We start from the raw sequence: 18,738 nt of genomic DNA on the forward strand, positions 1-18,738 counted from the left end.
CTGGTTTGAGTCCTGGCTGCTCCACTTCCAATCCAGCTCCCTGCTAATGTGCCTGGGAATACAGTGGAAGATGTCCCCAGTGTTTGAGCCCCTGCACCCACATGAGAAACATGGAAGAAGCTCCTGGTTCCTGACTTTGGCCTGGCCCAGCTCTGGCGTTGTAGCCATTTGGGGAGTGAAGCAGTGGATAGAAGATCTGTCTCTCCCACTCTCTCACTCCATAATGCTGCCTTTCCAATAAATAAATAAATCTTAAAAAGAATGTTCAATTAATTCATATCAATTCATATATTTGGCTCTATTATAGGAACTAAAATAGGCTGTCTAAATTTTATGTAATATAGAATCACTCTATAACCAAAGAGCAAGAATTTCAGAAAATCAATCAGACTGTATGGATAGGAAAGGGGGAAAAAATGAACACAGGTAAAACTGGTATTTAGCCCAGTGGTAAAGATGCCATATCAGAGTGCCTGGATTCAAATACCAAGTTCTAACTCCATTCGCTATTTCAGCTTTCTGCTAATGTGCACCCTAAGAGGAAACAGGCAATGGTTCAGTAATTGGGCCCCTGCTACGCACATGGGAAACCTGGACTAAGTTCTCAGCTTCCAGTTTCAGCCCAAAACAACCTTAGTAGGCATTTGGGGAGTAACTAGCAAATGAGAGCTCTCTCTGAAATAAATTTTTAAAAAAATAAAAGTTTAGGGACTGCAGCTGTGGCATAGTGGGAAAAAACCACCACCTGTGATGCCAGCATCCCATATACGCACTGGTTCGAGTCCCGGCTGCTCTACTTCAGATCCAGCTCTCTGCTATAGCCTGGGAAAGCAGAAGATGGTCCAAGTCCTTGGGCCCCTACACCCATGTGGGAGACCTGGAAGAAGCTCCTGGCTCCTGGCTCCTGGCTTCAGATAGGTGTAGCTCTGGCTGTTGTGGCCATCTGGGGGGTGAATCAGAGGATGGAAAACCCCCTCCCATACTTCTCTCTCTCTGCCTCTGCACAACTTTGACTTTCAAATAAATAAATATTTGTTAAAAAATAAAATTTTTAAACCTGAATACTTTTATTAGTATATTATATTATTAAACATGCTGCTCACCCCATAGATGAATCTCTGGTTAAACTGCTGCATTGCTCCTTGAAGTTGACTACGTTGTAGCTGCCACTGTTCATAGTTCCGGACAGATTCCAATGTTGGCCTCTGCCATGTTGTTGTTCTTGTGAAATGGTCAACGTAATAAATACGTCCCATGTTGTCAACCCGCCGTTCCCAGCTAAATTAAAAAAAAAAAAAAAAAAAAAAAAAAAAAAAAAAGCTAATACAACAAATACTTATGAAACAGATATAAGATTTTACCTTGACAAACAATTTTTAAAGTGCCTGAAGGCCTCATACAAGTTTTTTTTTATTTTTTATTTATTTATTTTTTTTTTGACAGGCAGAGTGGACAGTGGGAGAGAAACAGAGAGAAAGGTCTTCCTTTGCCGTTGGTTCACCCTCCAATGGCCGCCGTGGCTGGCGCGCAGCAGCCGGCACACCACGCTGATCTGATGGCAGGAGCCAGGTGCTTTTCCTGGTCTCCCATGGGGTGCAGGGCCAAGCACTTGGGCCATCCTCCACTGCACTCCCTGGCCATAGCAGAGAGCTGGCCTGGAAGAGGGGTAACTGGCACAGAAACCTGCGCCCCGACTGGGACTAGAACCCGGCGTGCCGGCACCGCAGGCGGAGGATTAGCCTAGTGAGCCGCGGCGCCGGCCCTCATACAAATTTTTTAAATGTTCTGTAAATGGCCGGCGCCGCGGCTCACTTGATTAATCCTCCACCTGTGGTGCCGACACCCCAGGTTCTAGTTCAGGTTACTCCTCTTCTAGTCCAGCTCTCTGCTGTGGCCCGGGAAGGCAGTGGAGGATGGCCCAAGTGCTTGGGAGACCCGAAGAAGCACCTGGCTCCTGGCTTCGGATCAGTGCAGTGCGCCAACCATAGAGACCATTTGGGGGTTGAACCAACAGAAAAGGAAGACCTTTCTCTCTGTCTCTCACGGTCTAACTCTGCCTGTCAAAAAAAAAAAAAAAGTTTTGTAAATGAATTTAAGAGGATTGTGCCCAAAAATTTATTAAATTTCCTTAAAATGTATCAATCAAGTCCTTAAAACGCAATGCATATTCAGTAAGTCTTTTTATTTTTAAAGATTTATTTGAGAGGTAGAGTTATAGAGACAAAGAGAGGTCTTCCATCCACTGGTTTATTCCCCAAATGGCCACAACATCCACAGCTGGCCTGATCTGAAGCTTCTTCTGGGTCTCCCACATGGGTACAGGGCCCAAGCACTTGGGCCATCTTCTTCTGCTTTTCCAGGCCATTAGCAAGGAGCTAGATCAGAAGTGAAGCAGCCAGGATGGTAGCACCGCAGGCGGAAGCTCAACTTTAAATAATCTCAGTCTTAAAACAATCATTGAGAAAATGACTCAGGGCCAGCACCGTGGCCCAGCAGGTTAAGTCATTGCTTGCGATTCTGATATCCCATCTGAGCAAAGGTTCAAGTTTTGGCTGTTACTCTTCCAAACTAGCTCCCACTAATGTGCAAGCAGAGAAAGATAGCCCAAGTACTCAGGCCCCTACCACACGTGGGAGACCTGAATGAGTTTCAGACTTCTGGCTTTGGTCTGGACCAACCCTGGCTGTTGCAACCATCTGAGGAATGAACCAGCAGATGGAAGACACCTCTCTCTACCTGTCTCTGGTAACTCTGCCTTTCAAATAAATCTTGGAAAAAAAGTTATTTTTCTCAATGATCTTGTTATTTCTGCAATCATAACAGGAACAAAAATTGCATATAGTTCCTTACAGATATTAAGGACTTTTTCACAAGAATACTTTTGTTTATCATTTTAAATGATTACAAAGTAATTTTTTTTTTTTTTTTTGGACAGGCAGAATGGACAGTGAGAGAGAGAGACAGAGAAAAAGGTCTTCCTTTGCCGTTGGTTCACCCTCCAATGGCTGCCGCGCATCACGCTGATCCGATGGCAGGAGCCAGGTGCTTATCCTGGTCTCCCATGGGGTGCAGGGCCCAAGGACTTGGGCCATCCTCCACTGCACTCCCTGGCCAGAGCAGAGCTGGCCTGGAAGAGGGGCAACCGGGACAGAATCCGGCGCCCCGACTGGGACTAGAACCCAGGGTGCTGGCGCCGCAAGGCGGAGGATTAGCCTACTGAGCTACGGCACCGGCCCAATTACAAAGTAATTTTTTTTAATTGAGTGATAGCTGATACAATAACTTGCTGCCTGGTTGGTGACTTAAGGTTGCTTCCATTATTCTAAGTTTATAATAGCAAAACAATAACACAGCAAGTTTTTTTTCTTCCTTTGAATTAAGACACATTTCCTGGAGAGAATTACTAAGAGTATATGCATTATTATGGACACATACATGTGTGTCGATATACTATCCATGCTTTCTGTAGGAGCTGTTAACTAATTTACACTATCTCCAGTAAAGTTACCAGGCAAAATTCCTCACCAACAAGATATAATCTTCTAATTTAATAAGTAAAGCACTATCTTAAAATATTATTTATTTGAAAGGCAGAGAGAGAGGGAGAGAAAGAGAAATAGAGATTTTCCATTTGCTGGTTTACCCCCCAAAAACCCACAATACGTAGAGCTAGGTCAGGCGGAAGTAAGGAGCCAAGAACTCCATCCAGGTCTGTAATGTGGGTGGCAAGGGACCCAAGTATTTGAGCCATTATCTGCTGCCTCCTGTTATGTGCATTTGCAGGAAACTGGATTGGAAGTGGAGTGGCTACAACTGAAACCAGGTACTCCAATTTGGATGTAAGCATACTAAGGCCCTGCGCCAAACACCCACCTCTTCACTCATTTCTGATGTAAAAATTCCTGAAGTCTTATTCTTCAAGTTTTCCTGCTGGAACTATTTACCTGGCTCAGAGCTGCAGGGTTTAAGGATTAGTTTCCACAAGAGGAAGGGAAGTTATTTAATTGAATAGGAATTATAGCTCTTACCAAATATAAGATAAAGTCCTTACTATATAAAAAATTTTATATTATAAAATTATTGCAAAACGGTTCGGGAAGTTCATGATAGAATTTTAGCCTGACCGACCGGCGCCGCGGCTCACTAGGCTAATCCTCCGCCTTGCGGCGCCGGCACACCGGGTTCTAGTCCCAGTCGGGGCACCAGATTCTGTCCCGGTTGCCCCTCTTCCAGGCCAGCTCTCTGCTATGGCCAGGGAGTGCAGTGGAGGATGGCCCAAGTCCTTGGGCCCTGCACCCCATGGGAGACCAGGATAAGTACCTGGCTCCTGCCATTGGATCAGCGCGGTGTGCTAGCTGCAGCGTGCCGGCCACAGTGGCCATTGGAGGGTGAACCAACGGCAAAGGAAGACCTTTCTCTCTGTCTCTCTCTCTCACTGTCCACTCTGCCTGTCACAAAAAAAGAATTTTAGCCTGACCCAGTTCTGGCTGTTGTGGACATTTGGGGAGTGAACTAGTGGATACAAAATCTGTCTCTCTGTATCTCTCTGCCTTTCAAACAAAATGAAAAATAAATAATCAAAATTAAAAATGAAGTGAAAATAAAAATCATTCATCACACTCTTAAACAATTCTCATTCTCTAGTTTTCACCCACACCAAAACAAAGTAGATAAAGGGCTGACAATAAGAAAGCAGGAATCAAGGAAGATTATATATAGGCTGAATAAACAGATTATTTTTTTTTTAATTCAGATACTTACCCAGGAGGTAGAGGTTCTGGTCTATCCCACGTTGTTCTTTTTTCGACATGATCTACATAGTAAACTCGCCCATGTTGGTCTACTCTCTGCTCCCACCTTAAACACAAAATTACAAAGGCTAGTATGATTTATGTGTGAGTAGTTTGGCTTCCTAATCCTGTTTTTGCCTTTTTCCCTTATATAATTGTATTACAGAACTGAGGCAACTAAGCACATCAGGTTATAAAGAAGATACCAACAGAATTTAGGAATAAAGTAAAGAAATGGCATTTTCTGAGAGTGATACATATGGAATGACACTTCTTTTATGCAAAAGTCTGCTCTAAAAAGGATGGAGTTCAGTCTGCCTAGGAAACCAAACTCATTCTTAATTGGATCAGGAATGAGAAATTCAGGACTTGAGGGTAAAAGAATATTATAGTTAATTCTATGAAACTAAACAAAGACTGAACTAACTGAAGGGTGATAGTCTATATCAATTCTGGAAAAAGACTTTATCACATGGGTTCCTGCACAGTACAAGAAAGTAAGTTTTCACCTGGCCAATCTGAGTACTCTGGCTTCCTTGGTAAGTTTATCCCCAAACTGAAGCATATCAGAGTAAACCATCATAGCTTATAAGTACAAGTAACTTCTACAAGCACTCATTCTTTTTGCTAATCTCTTGTACAAATACCCTGCAAATTTGGCTTCCCAACTATGAATACAGCAATCAATTGGGATCTGGAGTAATTTGAATGCCACCACATCTATATGTATAAAAATTGGTCTTACATTAACTTCAAAATATTATTTTTAAAATAATCAGTAGAGATTAAAATAGAATATAAATACTAATTTTCTCAGTTCCCTAAACTATTATTTTGCTATAATGAGTTTATACTGAAAAAAATTCTTTAAAATGGGATTTCCTCCCATCAAACAGAAAAGCAGTTTGAATTAGGTGGCTATTTTATTACTTGACCTTGGTTAACTTCCTTTGGTTCAGGTCCTTCAATTTAAAAAAAATACTCCCATGTTTACTGCAGCACTACTCATAAGAAATGGAAACTATCTAAGTATCCACCAAAATATGAATGGATAAAAAAATGTGGTATACACACAAATATACTGGTCAGCCAAAAAACAGGGTGAAATTTTGTCATTTACAACAACATGGGTGAAAATGAAGATCATTCTTTTAAAAATGAGATAAGCCAGGCACACAAAGATAAATTACCACATGATCTCCACTAACGTGAAATCTATAAAACTTAATCTCATAGAAGTGGCTGGGAAGACTAGGAAAATGGGAGGGATGGAGAAAGTTGGCTGATGTGTACAAAGATACATTTAGGAGAAATAAATTCTTCTGTTTTACTGCATAGCAGAGTGACGATAGATAATGCACTGCTCATTTAAAAAAGGAAAAAGAAAAGTCTTAGAATTTCTTTGACATGAAAACATTCGAAGTGTTTGCGAATACAGATATTGATTCCAACATTATACCACAGTTATATGTATCCAAATATCACATGATGGGGATGGCGCTATGCTGCAGCGGGTTAAAGCCCCAGCCTGCAGTGCCAGCATCCCATATGGGCGCTGGTTCGAGTCCTGACTGCTCCACGTCTGATCCAGCTCTCTGCTATGGCCTGGGAAAGCAGTAGAAGATGGCCCAAGTCCTTGAGCCCCTGCACCCACATGGGAGACCCACAAGAAGTTCCTGGCTCCTGGTTTCGGATTGGCACAGCTCCAGCCATTGCAGCCATTTGGAGAGCGAACAATGGATGGACGACCCCTGTCTTTGCCTCTCCTCTCTCTGTGTAACTCTAACTTTCAAGTAAATATATAAATCTTAAAAAAAAAAAAAAAAAAAAAGAAAATCACATGATACCCCATGGAAAAACACAATTTTAATATGTCCATTTATAACAAAATATAAATGATTCTTGGGGTATCTGATACGGTGATTAACCCACCACCTGACATTGGATAGTAGAATGCCTGGGTTTGAATACCGACTCTGCTTTCCATTCCAGTTTCCTACTAGTGTACAACTAGGAAGGCAATAGGTAACGGGTTGAGTATTTGGGTCCATGTCACCCATCTGGGAGGCCTGGGCTGAGTTCCTGGCTCCCAGCTTCAGCCTGGCTCAGCCCCAGCTATTGTGAGCATTTGGAGAATAAGACAGTAGATGGGCAATCTCTCTTTGTCTCTCTCTGCCTTTTAAATAAATAATAATAAAAACAAATAATTTAAATATACCTACTATTTGATTTTACCCTAGAAACAAAAGGGAGAGAATTCAAATGTGCTTTTTTTCACTCTAGACTCCTCAAAGTCAATTATAATAGATGAAGACTGTCATTGAAATAATTAAATTATTTTAATATTGTTTTCCTTATTAATGACTACATGTAGAAACCTGAACAAAACAAATATTCACCAAAAAAATGTTACTTACCCAGGTGGTAGGGGAGCTTGAGTTACAGTATTTAATGGCCTAGGGCCTGAGCCTCCAGATATGGTAAGAGGAATTATTAATCCAGATGTTGCTCCTTCAGATGTACTTGTATTTATATTTGTATTTGTGGGTGGCAGAGAGCTTGTACTTGATCCATCACTTTCAGAAGTAGCAGGTGGAGAACCATTGACAGATGCTATACAAGATTTGGGGAAAGTAGGAACACTCTTTTATTTTCCAAAATCTAAATTAATTATAGAATTTTATCTTCAAAACAATAAAAAGGTAGGGAAGGGCCGGCGCCACAGCTCACTAGCCTAATCCTCCACCTTGCGGCGCCGGCACACCAGGTTCTAGTCCCGGACGGGGCGCCGGATTCTTTTCCGGTTGCCTCTCTTCCAGGCCAGCTCTCTGCTCTGGCCAGGGAGTGCAGTGGAGGATGGCCCAAGTGCTTGGGCCCTGCACCCCATGGGAGACCAGGATAAGTACCTGGTTCCTGCCATCAGATCAGCACGATGCGCCGGCTGCAGCGCGCTGGCCGCGGCGGCCATTGGAGGGGGAACCAACGGCAAAGGAAGACATTTCTGTCTCTCTCTCTCACTGTCCACTCTGCCTGTCAAAAAAAAAAAAAAAAAAAAAAAAAAAAAAAAAAGTAGGGAAGTGAAAAAGTTTCCACTTAATAGATTTGTTCTCAATATCTTAGGTACCATTTACCCTGTGCTTCATTATTAATTACAAAGCACAGATTCTCTGGTGTCTTGATGTCACAAGAAATAAAAACTTTTAGTAATGGAAAAATATTAAAATTAAAATACCATATTCCATGGTATTTTAAGTTTACTTGTAATTTTCTATGTCCTTAAAAATACCTTTCGTATGAAATTCTGCAGATCAGAGACTAATTTTTGATGTTACTATATGAAAGATCTGACTGATATGCAATAATGTTAATATAAATAATTATTAAGCACTTGCTATATTTGCAATGTCTTTTTTTTTAACTTTTTTTTATTTTTTTTACAGGCAGAGTGGACAGTGAGAGAGACAGAGAGAAAGGTCTTCCTTTGCTGTTGGTTCACCCTCCAATGGCCACCGCGGCTGGCGCACCGCACTGATCCAAAGGCAGGAGCCAGGTGCTTCTCCTGGTCTCCCATGGGGTGCAGGGCCCAAGCACTTGGGCCATCCTCTACTGCACTCCCTGGCCAGAGCAGAGAGCTGGCCTGGAAGAGGGGCAACCGGGACAGAATCCGGCACCCCGTTCGGGACTAGAACCCGGGGTGCCGGCGCCACAAGGCGGAGGATTAGCCTAGTGAGCCGCGGCGCCGGCCATGATTGTCTTTTAAAAGGATATTAATGGGAATAAGGAACCAAATTCTCTGCTGTATGTCATGCTTACGTTACATATTTACAACCATGCAAAAAAATTACATTCTTATCTATACAGTCTATACTTTATAGAACGTACACGTGATTTTTCTTCCTCAGCAACTTCACTCTGGGAAGAAAAATTTAGGGAAAAGGTTGTTCTTGGTTACCTACAGAAAAGATCATTCACGGACAAAATCTTAAAATGTAAAAATACAGCTAGAAAACTGACCTAGAAAGAACTTCTGAAATGTATCTGGGAATCAATTCCCAAATAGAACATTATATACAACATATACTGAAAGCTGGAATACAAACCTGGTCTACGTGGGGTGGGTGGAGGTGGTCGGGAAGGTCTTGGTGGCCTAGAAGGCTTAAAACCGCCATTTGAGAGTGATGGAGAATTATTCCCACTGACCCTCCTATTTTCACTGGACCCTGTATCCTCAGGGTCATCTGATCCATTTGTATTCACTCTGGATAAGAAGGAGAAAATAAATGCCTTTTGAATTTAAGAAAATAGTCAGCAGGAAGAGCAAAACTGAAAGTTTTACAAGTGTGAGAAAACATTCCTAATTTCAGAACAGTCTCATGAAACAAAGTTCCACTGGGTAAAGTCTAATACAACCAGACATAGAAGAGTTATTTGTGGGTACAGAAACACTTGGAACCATTCAGAACAACTAGGTGTGCTGATTCAGATTCTAAAAAATGTCTTAAGAGGAACAAAGTCGAGTTCTCAAAATCCCAATGTATTACAAAGGGTGCTACTTTATTTTAAGAACAGATAACTAGTCCATCATTGCTTCCTTGGTTTCCACTAGCTATTAATGTTATTTCACATTTGAGGCATGGCTGGCTAGAATAAAGACATATACTTATTTCTTAGGGATTGTGCACCTCTTAACACTCCAGTTCAATGGTATACAAAGTGTTTAAAAAGTTGGTGGTCAACTGTAGATGTGCCACAAATCTTCTAAAATTTTTATTTATTTATTAAGCAGAGACAGAGACAAAGACAGAGAAAGATCTTCAATGCTGTAGTTTACTCCCCAAGTGCCCACAACTTGGGCACGCTGGGGGCAGGAACCCTACTATTTAAGCAATCATCTGCTGCCTCCCAGGGTATACATCACAAAGCTGGAATCAGGAACAAAGCTGGGACTTCAACCCATGGACTCAAACCCAGGCATTCTGATATGAGAAGGAGAAGCTTCCGCCCCCACAGACTTTTTCAAACAGATGTCATCCCTTCCAAGGTATGATATCAACTGGAGAGAAAGGATGGAAGGACAGTAACAGGAATGTCAGACTACGAGCTACCACTGCTGTTACCACTTCTCCCAAAGGGATCTGCTCATGGATCAGAAACAGTATGCACTGCCAGTTTAGAGACGCCTCAGCAAAGGCTTCTCAACCTGCACCTTCAGAATAAGCCTCAACAAAATAAATCTAACTTTTTTTTTTTTTTTTTGACAGGCAGAGTGGACAGTGAGAGAGAGAGACAGAGAAAGGTCTTCCTTTGCCATTGGTTCACCCTCCAATGGCCGCCACGGCCGGTGCACCGCGCTGATCCGATGACAGGAGCCAGGTGCTTCTCCTGGTCTCCCATAGGGTGCAGGGCCCAAGCACTTGGGCCACAGCAGAGAGCTGGCCTGGAAGAGGGGCAACCAGTACAGAATCCGGTGCCCTGACCGGGACTAGAACCCGGTGTGCCGGCGCCGCAAGGCGGAGGATTAGCCTATTGAGCCGCGGCACCGGCCTTAAATCTAACATTTTTAAGAAGAGAGACAGGGCGAGGATTGTGGCATAGCAGGTTAAGCCACCATCTGCAACACCAGTATCCCATATGAGTGCCAGTTTGAGTCCAGACTGTTCCACTTCCAATCCAGTTCCCAGCTAACAGGGTCTGGGATGCAGTCTTTGGGACCCTGCATCCATGTGGCAGACCTGGAAGAAGCTTCTGGCTCTTGGCTTAGGCCCAGCCCAGCCCTGGCTGTTGTGGCCATTTGGGGAGTAAACCAGTGGATAAAGCCCGCCCCTCTCTCCCTCCCTCCCTCTCTCTCTCCCCCTCCCTCCCTCCCTAACTCTGCCTTTCAAATAAAGAAAAATTTTTTTAAATCTTTGAAAAAAATTTTTAAAGTTATATATTATGTGTAACATGCAACATATTTTGATATACATATATAGCTAAATAATTATACTATAGTCAAGCTGATCCAATTAGCTTATTCATCTCCTCATATAGTTACTGTATTTTAAAACGTGTTTTTAAGCTATGTTCTCCAGGAATCTTCCTCCTGGTCTCCCACGCAGGTGCAGGGGCCCAAGCACTTGGACCATCCTCCACTGCCCTCCCGGGCCACAGCAGAGAGCTGGACTGGAAGAGGGGCAACCGGGACTAGAACTCAGCACCCATATGGGATGCCGGCACCGCAGGTGGAGGATTAGCCTATGAGCCACGGCGCTGGCCCTACACAATGCTTTTTAAAGCCATTATCTCAGAGGTAAATGTTCTGAAATAAAAACTAATGCGCAGGAATTTACATTTAACGCAAGACATTCAAATATTTTTCAAGCAGTCCCGGAAACCTGGAAAATACTGTTCCCTAAATTATTTATGACAGTGATTCACCTGGGAACATATAAAGCATTGATTAAATAAATGGCAGGAAAATGGACCCTAGCAATTCCCTTGCAGGAAATTTTATAGATGTCCAGAGTACAAGTGGTTTCATAAAAGAATTTTAAGAAAGAGACTACAAAAAAAAAAAAAAAAAAGCAGCAATACAGTTGCTGTGTAACAGGATCTTTCAATGAATATATAGAATTCTATCAGATTCCCACTGTCAATGGAGGTTTACTATGTAGAAGATGGGTTAACTGATCACAGACTGAACTATTACAACATTCTGTGGGTGACGCTCCAGGAATTCAAGAAATCTATTAAAAGAGATATAGGGGCTGGCATTGTGGCACGGCAGGTTAAGTCACACAACATGTGATGCTGGCATCCCATACTGTAGTGCCGGCTCAAGTCCCAGCTGCTTCACTTCTGATCCAGCTCCCTGCTAACATGCCTGGGAAAGCAGCACAAGATGGCCCAAGTGCTTAGGACCCGGTAACTCATGAGGGCGACCCAAATGTAGTTCCTAACTCCTGACTTCAGCCTGGCCCAGCCCCATCATTTGTAGCCATTTGGGAGGTGAACTATCAGATGAATAAGATCTTTCTCCCTTCCTTCTTCCTCCTACTCTGTCGCTTGCCTTTCAAATAAATACTCAATAAATATAAATATAAGAGACAAGTTTCTTCTAGTCTGCAGAGACATTTATATATTTAAAAATATTTTCTATTGTTTTATAATCTCAGTAAAGAATAAAAGTGGTTACTCATATTACTCTGAGAAGTTACTATACCTTAATATTCCACTTCTTAAGTGATTAGTACAAAAGAATATTCTTTGTCACAAGAATGACTCTGTGAATGTAGACTTCTATTAGGTAAGACATAACAGCTTTCCTAAAGATGCTGAGTTGTCTTTTTAAAAACTTATTGTCATTGTATTTGGAAGGAAGAGAGGCACAGAGAAAGATCTTCCTACAGAAGTTCTCTCCCCAAATGCTCCCAATACCCAGGGCTGCACCAGGCAAAAACCAGGAGCCTAGAAATCCATCCAGGTTTCCTGTGTGGGTGTCAGAGACCTAAGTACTTGAGTCATTACCTGCTGCCTCCCAGGTACACATTAGAAGAAGGTTGGATCAAAAGCATTAGCAGGAACTTGAACAAGGAACTGATATGTGATACTGGTGTTCCAAGGGGAGACTTAACCATTATACTATACTCTCACTTCTTTTATTCTTTTTATTAGGAAAATTTCCATAAATTGCAAAGTAGATAGACTTGTATAATAAACTCCCATGTATCTATAACCTAGCCTCAAAACAAAGATTAACATTTTACTCTACTTGCCTCACCTATCCTCCCCTGCAGAATCTGCCACTGTGATGGGCATCATTCCAGATAATCTTCCCTTATGTTCTGCACTGCTTTTCTGGTGCTTGTCTCCTTTTCACTTCTAACTGCCTACCCAGCTTAAGAAAAAACAAAGAAGCCAGTGGACTTTTATAACCACTGCACTCTGAATTTTAGACACGTCACTTACTACTTTAAGAGAAGTATCTTTTTTCTAAGATCATCTCCCATTACCAGTTTCCAGGATAATCCATAAACAAACTCTGTTAAGTCAATTAACACAAGCCAAGGCTTGACTTCAATACTTCTTCTTGGGCCCAAACCTCAAGGCACATAGGCATACAAGTACATTGAACCTGAGGGCCAGCGTTGTGGTGTAGCCAATTAAGCCACTGGCAACAATGCTGGCATTCCATGAGGTGCTGGTTTGAGTCCAGCTACTCCAATGCCGATCCAGCTCCCTGTTAATGTGCCTGGGAAAGCAGCAGAAGATGGCCCAGGTACCTAGGCCCCTGTAACTCATGTGGGAGACCCTGGCTTCGCCCTAGTCCAGTCCCAGCCATTGCGGCCATTTGGGGTGAATCAGTGGATGAAAGATCTCTTTCTCGGTCTCTCCCTCTCTCCCTCTCTAACTGCCTTTCAAATAAATAAATCTTTAAAAAAGAAAAAAAAAAAAACAAAAACAAAAAACACAACTGCTGTAAGTCTCCACCCTCTCTGGTAAAGATACTACAGCTAGTGTTAATTTTCACACGGAGACAAGGTCCCTATCCCAGCTTTCCTGGAAAAGAAGTTTAATAGTTCAGCAATGGCCCTGGAATTTTTAACTCCCTATCTTTGGGAAAAGTGAAGGAAGTATCAGTAATTCGATTATTGTGGGCTTAACTCCAGATAGCTACAGTCAGATAAACCAAGAGACTTCCATTTTTCACATAAATTTCTCTTCTTAGATTGACTCTTGAGCTCTTCTTAGCAATCTTTTATTCTTGTAACAATCTTAACTTTGTTTTAATGACTACCAATGACTTAAAATGACTATTAAAACTCCCTTGTGGCCGGCACCGCGGCTCACTAGGCTAATCCTCCGCCTGCGGCGCCAGCACACCAGGTTCTAGTCCCAGTTGGGGTGCCGGTTCTGTCCCGGTTGCTCCTCTTCCAGTCCAGCTCTCTGCTATGGCCTGGGAAGGCAGTGGAGGATGGCCCAAGTGCTTGGGCCCTGTACCCGCATGGGAGACCAGGAGGAAGCACCTGGCTCCTGGCTTCGGATCCGTGCAGCGCACCGGCTGCAACGCGCCAGCCATAATGGCCACTTGGGGGGTGAATCAACGGAAAAAGTAAGACCTTTCTCTCTGTCTCTCTCTCTCTCACTGTTTAACTCTGCCTGTCAAAAAAAAAACACCAAAAAACAAAACAAAAAAAAAGCTCCCTTGTATCTTTCTGAATTCTGTGGTCAGCAGTCAGTGAACTCTTACCTTGTTTCATCCTTGGGTCTGGAGCCATCATCATTCTGTGAAGCACCTTTAACATCAATAAAATTCAAACAGAAAATGAGTTTCAAGAGAACAGTTTTCAATTACTTGTGTAAACATGCCATGTAACCAAAACCTTTGTATTAAAAATGTTTTTAGAAAAACATTCTATTAACTTAGTTAATCCCAATATTTTTTTAAAAAAAGATTTTATTTATTTATTTGAGAGACAGAGTTAGAGAGAAGGAGAGACAGAAAAGTCTTCCATCTACTGGTTCACTCCCCAAATGGCTGCAATGGCTGGAGCTGGGCCATTCCAAAGCCAGGAGCCAGGAGCTTCTTCTAGGGCTCCCATATGGGTGCAGGGGCCCAAACAGGTGGGCCATCTTCTACTGCTTCCTCAGGTCATAGCAGAGAGCTGGATCAGAAGCAGAGCAGCTAGGACATGAACTGGCACTCATATGGGATGCTGGCGCCACAGGTGGAGGCTTAGCCCACTACACCACAGTGCAGGCCCCCCCAGTACAGTTTTAAAAGGGAAAATGTGATATATGTTCACAATATTGAAGAAAAGTTTTACCAAAATTTTGTGTAAATGATTATTATTGTGTAGCAAATGTGAACAAGTAAAAGTATATTACTTACATACTACTTATGCCTTTTTTGGAATATATGCTTGACTCTAGCTCAAACCTCATGTTTTAACCATCTCTGTAACCCAAATATCTCATCAAGAAATGCTGATCAGGGCTGGTATCATGGCACAACGGATAAAGCTGCCTGCCACCTGCAAGGCCAGCATCCCACGTAGGTGCAGTTCATGTCCTAGCTGCTCCGCTTCTGATCCAGCTCCCTGCTAATGGCCTGCGAAAAGTAGCAGAATATGGCCCAAATACTTAAGCCCCTGCTACCCATGTGGGAGATCCGGATTAAGCTGGCTTCAGCCAGCCCCAGTCCTGGCAGTTGTAGCCATCTTGGAAATGAACCAATGGATGGAAGATCTCTCTCTCTGTCTTTCCTTCTCTCTAATTCTGACTTTCAAATAAATAAATCTTTTAAGATTATATTTATTTATTTGTAAGTCACAGTTACATAGTGAGAGAAGGAGAGGCAGAGAGAGAGAGAGGTGTCTTCCATCCGCTGATTCACTCCCCAACTGGCCGCAACAGCCAGAGCTGAGCCAATCTGGAGCCAGGAGCCTCTTCTGGGTCTCCCACATAGGTACAGGGGACCAAGAACTTGGGCCATCCTCCATTGCCTTCCTAGGCCATGGCAGAGAGCTGGATCAAAGTGGAGAAGCCAGGATATGAACCGGCACCCATATGGGATGCCAGCACTGCAGGCAACAGCTTTACTTGCTATGCCACAGTGCCAGTCCCTCAAAATAATTCTTAAAAAAAAAAAAAAAAAAAAAAAAAAAAAAAAAAAAAAGGCAGATAACCAGGATGACCAATAGAACAGATTCTGAAAATAGAAAAACTTCTCTTTATGCAGATTGGGAAATAGCTTTAAGAAATAGGAAAGGCAAAAATGAATCACAAAGTAGCAGAAATGAATGTCATAATATTCGTATTTTCTTCATAGAAAATATCTCTTAAGACTCAGTGAGAATTTGTGTACTATACCGTGTAAGAAAGAAGCGTACAATGATAGCAGTAAAAACAGATTTTGGACAGAGAAGAAAAAGGAAAAACTATAAAATGCAAAAATAAGGATCAAGTTTAACAGTACAGGTCCATTTAGTAAAAGAAAAATTGTCCCTGAATACAGTGAGGGTTTCAGTGAAATCATTCCTATCTTACCCAGAGTATAATTAATAGGTTCAACTCATTAAAAAATGCTGATTTACAACCATACCATACCAAGCTTATCCATGCAATGAACAATTATTCAGCAATAACAAAAACAAAATATTGAAACATGCTTGTCAGGAATGAACTTCAAAAACCTAACACTAAGTGAGAAGCCAGACACAAAAGACCACATATTATATCAAAATGTTCAGAAAAGACCAATTTTTAGAGACAAAAACCAGATTACTGGTTGCCCTAAAGCTACAAGGATTTCCTGTAAATGAACAAAAATTACTTTAAGGGTCTTTTAAAAATTATTTACTTATTTAAAAGGCAGAATGCCAGAGAGAAGGAAAGCAGAGAAAAAGATCTTTCATCTGCTGCTTCAGCCTAGGAATGACCTGTAGTAAGTCACGCCGAACCAGGATCCAGGAACTCCATCCTTGTCTCTGCATAGGTAGCAGGTGCCCAAGTACTCAGGCCATCATCTACTGTTTTCCCAAGTGCATTAGCAGACAGGCAGCTGGATTAGAAATGAGGCAACAGAACTCCCAACTGGCACTCCAATGTGGAATACTAGTATCATAGGCAGGGGTGGTTAACCTGCTGCGTCACAATGCTGGTGCATTTTTTAAGAACCTTAATTGGCTTTTATATTCTACAATCAGGTAATAACTTCATTCAATAAAAGCATCAGTGCTCTAGGCAGAAGGGTAAATATACTCTAATCCTGGATTACAATGATAGTCGTGAAAATCAGTAAGTTGTATATTTGAAATGGGAAATTTTAGGATTTATAAAACACAACTTGAAAAGGCTGCTAAAATGGTAAAAAATGTTACAACATACACTTCACTGTAAAAGGGTAAATTTCAAGTTTTATAAGAATTATCTTAAATAGAATATATTCCACTAAAATAAATGATAAATGGAACATAAATGAAATCAGGAAACCACACCAAAATAGACAGCAAAGGTTACTAAAATTCAGTAAATTAGTATTGCATTTTTCTCAAAATTAAGAAAACAATCTGGGGCCGGTGCTGTGGCACAGCAGGTTAATGCCCTGGCCTGAAGCGCTGGAATCCCGTATGGGCACTAGTTCGAGTCCTGGCTGCTCCATGTCTGATCCAGCTCTCTGCTTTGACCTGGGAAAGCAGTAGAAGATGGCCCAAGGACCCTGCACCTGCGTGGGAGATCCAGAAAAAGCCTGTGCCTTTGTCCTCATATTTAAAATAGGGACTGGGTAAGCATATGGCCTAGTGGTTAAGATGCTCATTTCCAACACTGGAGTATATGAATTCAATTTTTAGCTCCAGCTCCAGAGTCCCATCAGTGTAGCTCCAAGAAGGCAGCAGGTGATGGTTCAAGTAAATTGGTCCCTGAAACCAATGACAAAGGCCTGGGTAGAATTCCTGGCTCCTGGCTGCCCTGACTGCTGTGTGCATTTCGGGAGTAAACTACAGGATGAGAGGACTTTTTATCTTTGCTGCTAAGTAAAGAAAAAAGTGTTTTTTTTTTTTTTTCTTCAGAGAGAGAGAGATCTTCCATCTACTGGTTCACTCCCCAAATGGCTGCAATGAACAAGGCTGGGCCAAGCTGAAGCCAGGAGCCAGGAACCAGGAGCCTCGTCTGCGTCTTCCATAGGGGTGGAGGGGCCCAAGCACTTGGGCCATCCTATGCCGCTTTCCCAGGCACATTAGTAGGGAGCTGGATAGAAAGTAGAACAGCAAGAACTTGAAACAGCACTCATGTGGGATGGCAGCGCTGTAGACAGTAGACTAACCCACTGTACTACAATGTTGGCCCAAGAAAAAAGATTCTTATTGAAGCTGATGACACTTCACAGAGAAGTTATGAGAATTAAACATGAAAATATCTGTAACAGTGTCAGCACATAACTATTCCATAAATATTAGCTATTTATTGTTTTACAAATTTTATATTTCACTAGCAAAGTCCAAAGACCATTTTTGTTCAACCTTTTATTTCACTTCAATATGGAATAAAACCATAACTATAAATTTATAGCAAAAGTTATTTAGATATAATTATTTGTTTCTAATCAGAGAATAGTTAAAGAAAAACAATAAAAATCTGACACTTACACAATGAATGTCCAGGAAAAGAAAAATGGCTGTATTGCTCCAGCCATTGTGGCCATTTTGGGAGTGAACCAGCAGATGGGAGACCCTTCTCTCTCTTTCTCTCACTGTCTCTACCTCTCTCTGTAACTCTATCTTTCAAATAAATAAAATAAATCTTTAAAGAAAAAAAAAAGAGAAATGACTGTACTTAAAATTAGCATTAAACAAATGGATTGCTTTTAAAAATATTCCTAATCTCAATTTCTTCAGAAAAACTGATCAGATTTCCAAATCCATGTGTTTTACCCACAGGAAACTCTGGAAGATCTACAAAGATCTCTTCTATTGAGCAGGCCAGTCAGAAAGGGTCCTCCTACCATGAAATAACCAGATTGCTAGATAAAGCAATTTAACACATTGTTCCTGTTTCCTGGGTGCCTAGCAATCTTAAAAACAAACAAAAAATGAACTCACACAAGAGTAAGGATAGGGTGAAGTAAGTAAATGTGACAAACAGGGTGACCCTGAGGGCTGTAATCAGCTTTGAGATGGATCAGAAAGCCTTGGGCAAGCAACAAGGTGGGAGCAGGAAATCAGAGACTGAGATGTCATGCTACAGGCCCTGAAAATGTGCTAATGTGTTCCCAGTTCTATGGTTCACTCTGAGATCTAGCAGAAGCAAAAGAAATTTTTTCTGGAACAAACAATGTAGACACTTAAGATTGTAGTAAATGAAAATCAAATAGAAATTTGCAATCAAAGAACAGCAAATACAAATGAAAATAAAATAAGCCTCAATGAGGCAGAGACATAAAATAATTTATATCCCCAAATATTTCAGA

The 18,738-nt window shown here is 41.8% G+C and overlaps 1 protein-coding gene across 4 annotated transcripts in view; it reads right to left on the reverse strand.

Annotated features, from left to right (window-relative positions):
• Positions 1-18,738, reverse strand: part of ITCH (itchy E3 ubiquitin protein ligase) — a 125,853-nt gene that overhangs the window by 59,198 nt on the left and 47,917 nt on the right. For all 4 annotated transcript variants that reach the window (XM_051846160.3, XM_008256089.5, XM_089308096.1 and 1 more), the window contains 5 exons: positions 14,020-14,065; positions 8,891-9,048; positions 7,208-7,403; positions 4,762-4,857; positions 1,104-1,278 (listed from right to left, as the gene is read on the reverse strand). In XM_051846160.3, the coding sequence (XP_051702120.3) occupies positions 1,104-1,278; positions 4,762-4,857; positions 7,208-7,403; positions 8,891-9,048; positions 14,020-14,065 (671 nt within the window). The remainder of the gene's footprint in view (positions 1-1,103; positions 1,279-4,761; positions 4,858-7,207; positions 7,404-8,890; positions 9,049-14,019; positions 14,066-18,738) is intronic.

Source organism: Oryctolagus cuniculus, chromosome 11 (assembly GCF_051225735.1).
Source record: "Oryctolagus cuniculus isolate XC-2025 breed Fujian yellow rabbit chromosome 11, ASM5122573v1, whole genome shotgun sequence".
In the NCBI taxonomy this organism is placed as follows: Eukaryota; Metazoa; Chordata; class Mammalia; order Lagomorpha; family Leporidae; genus Oryctolagus; species Oryctolagus cuniculus.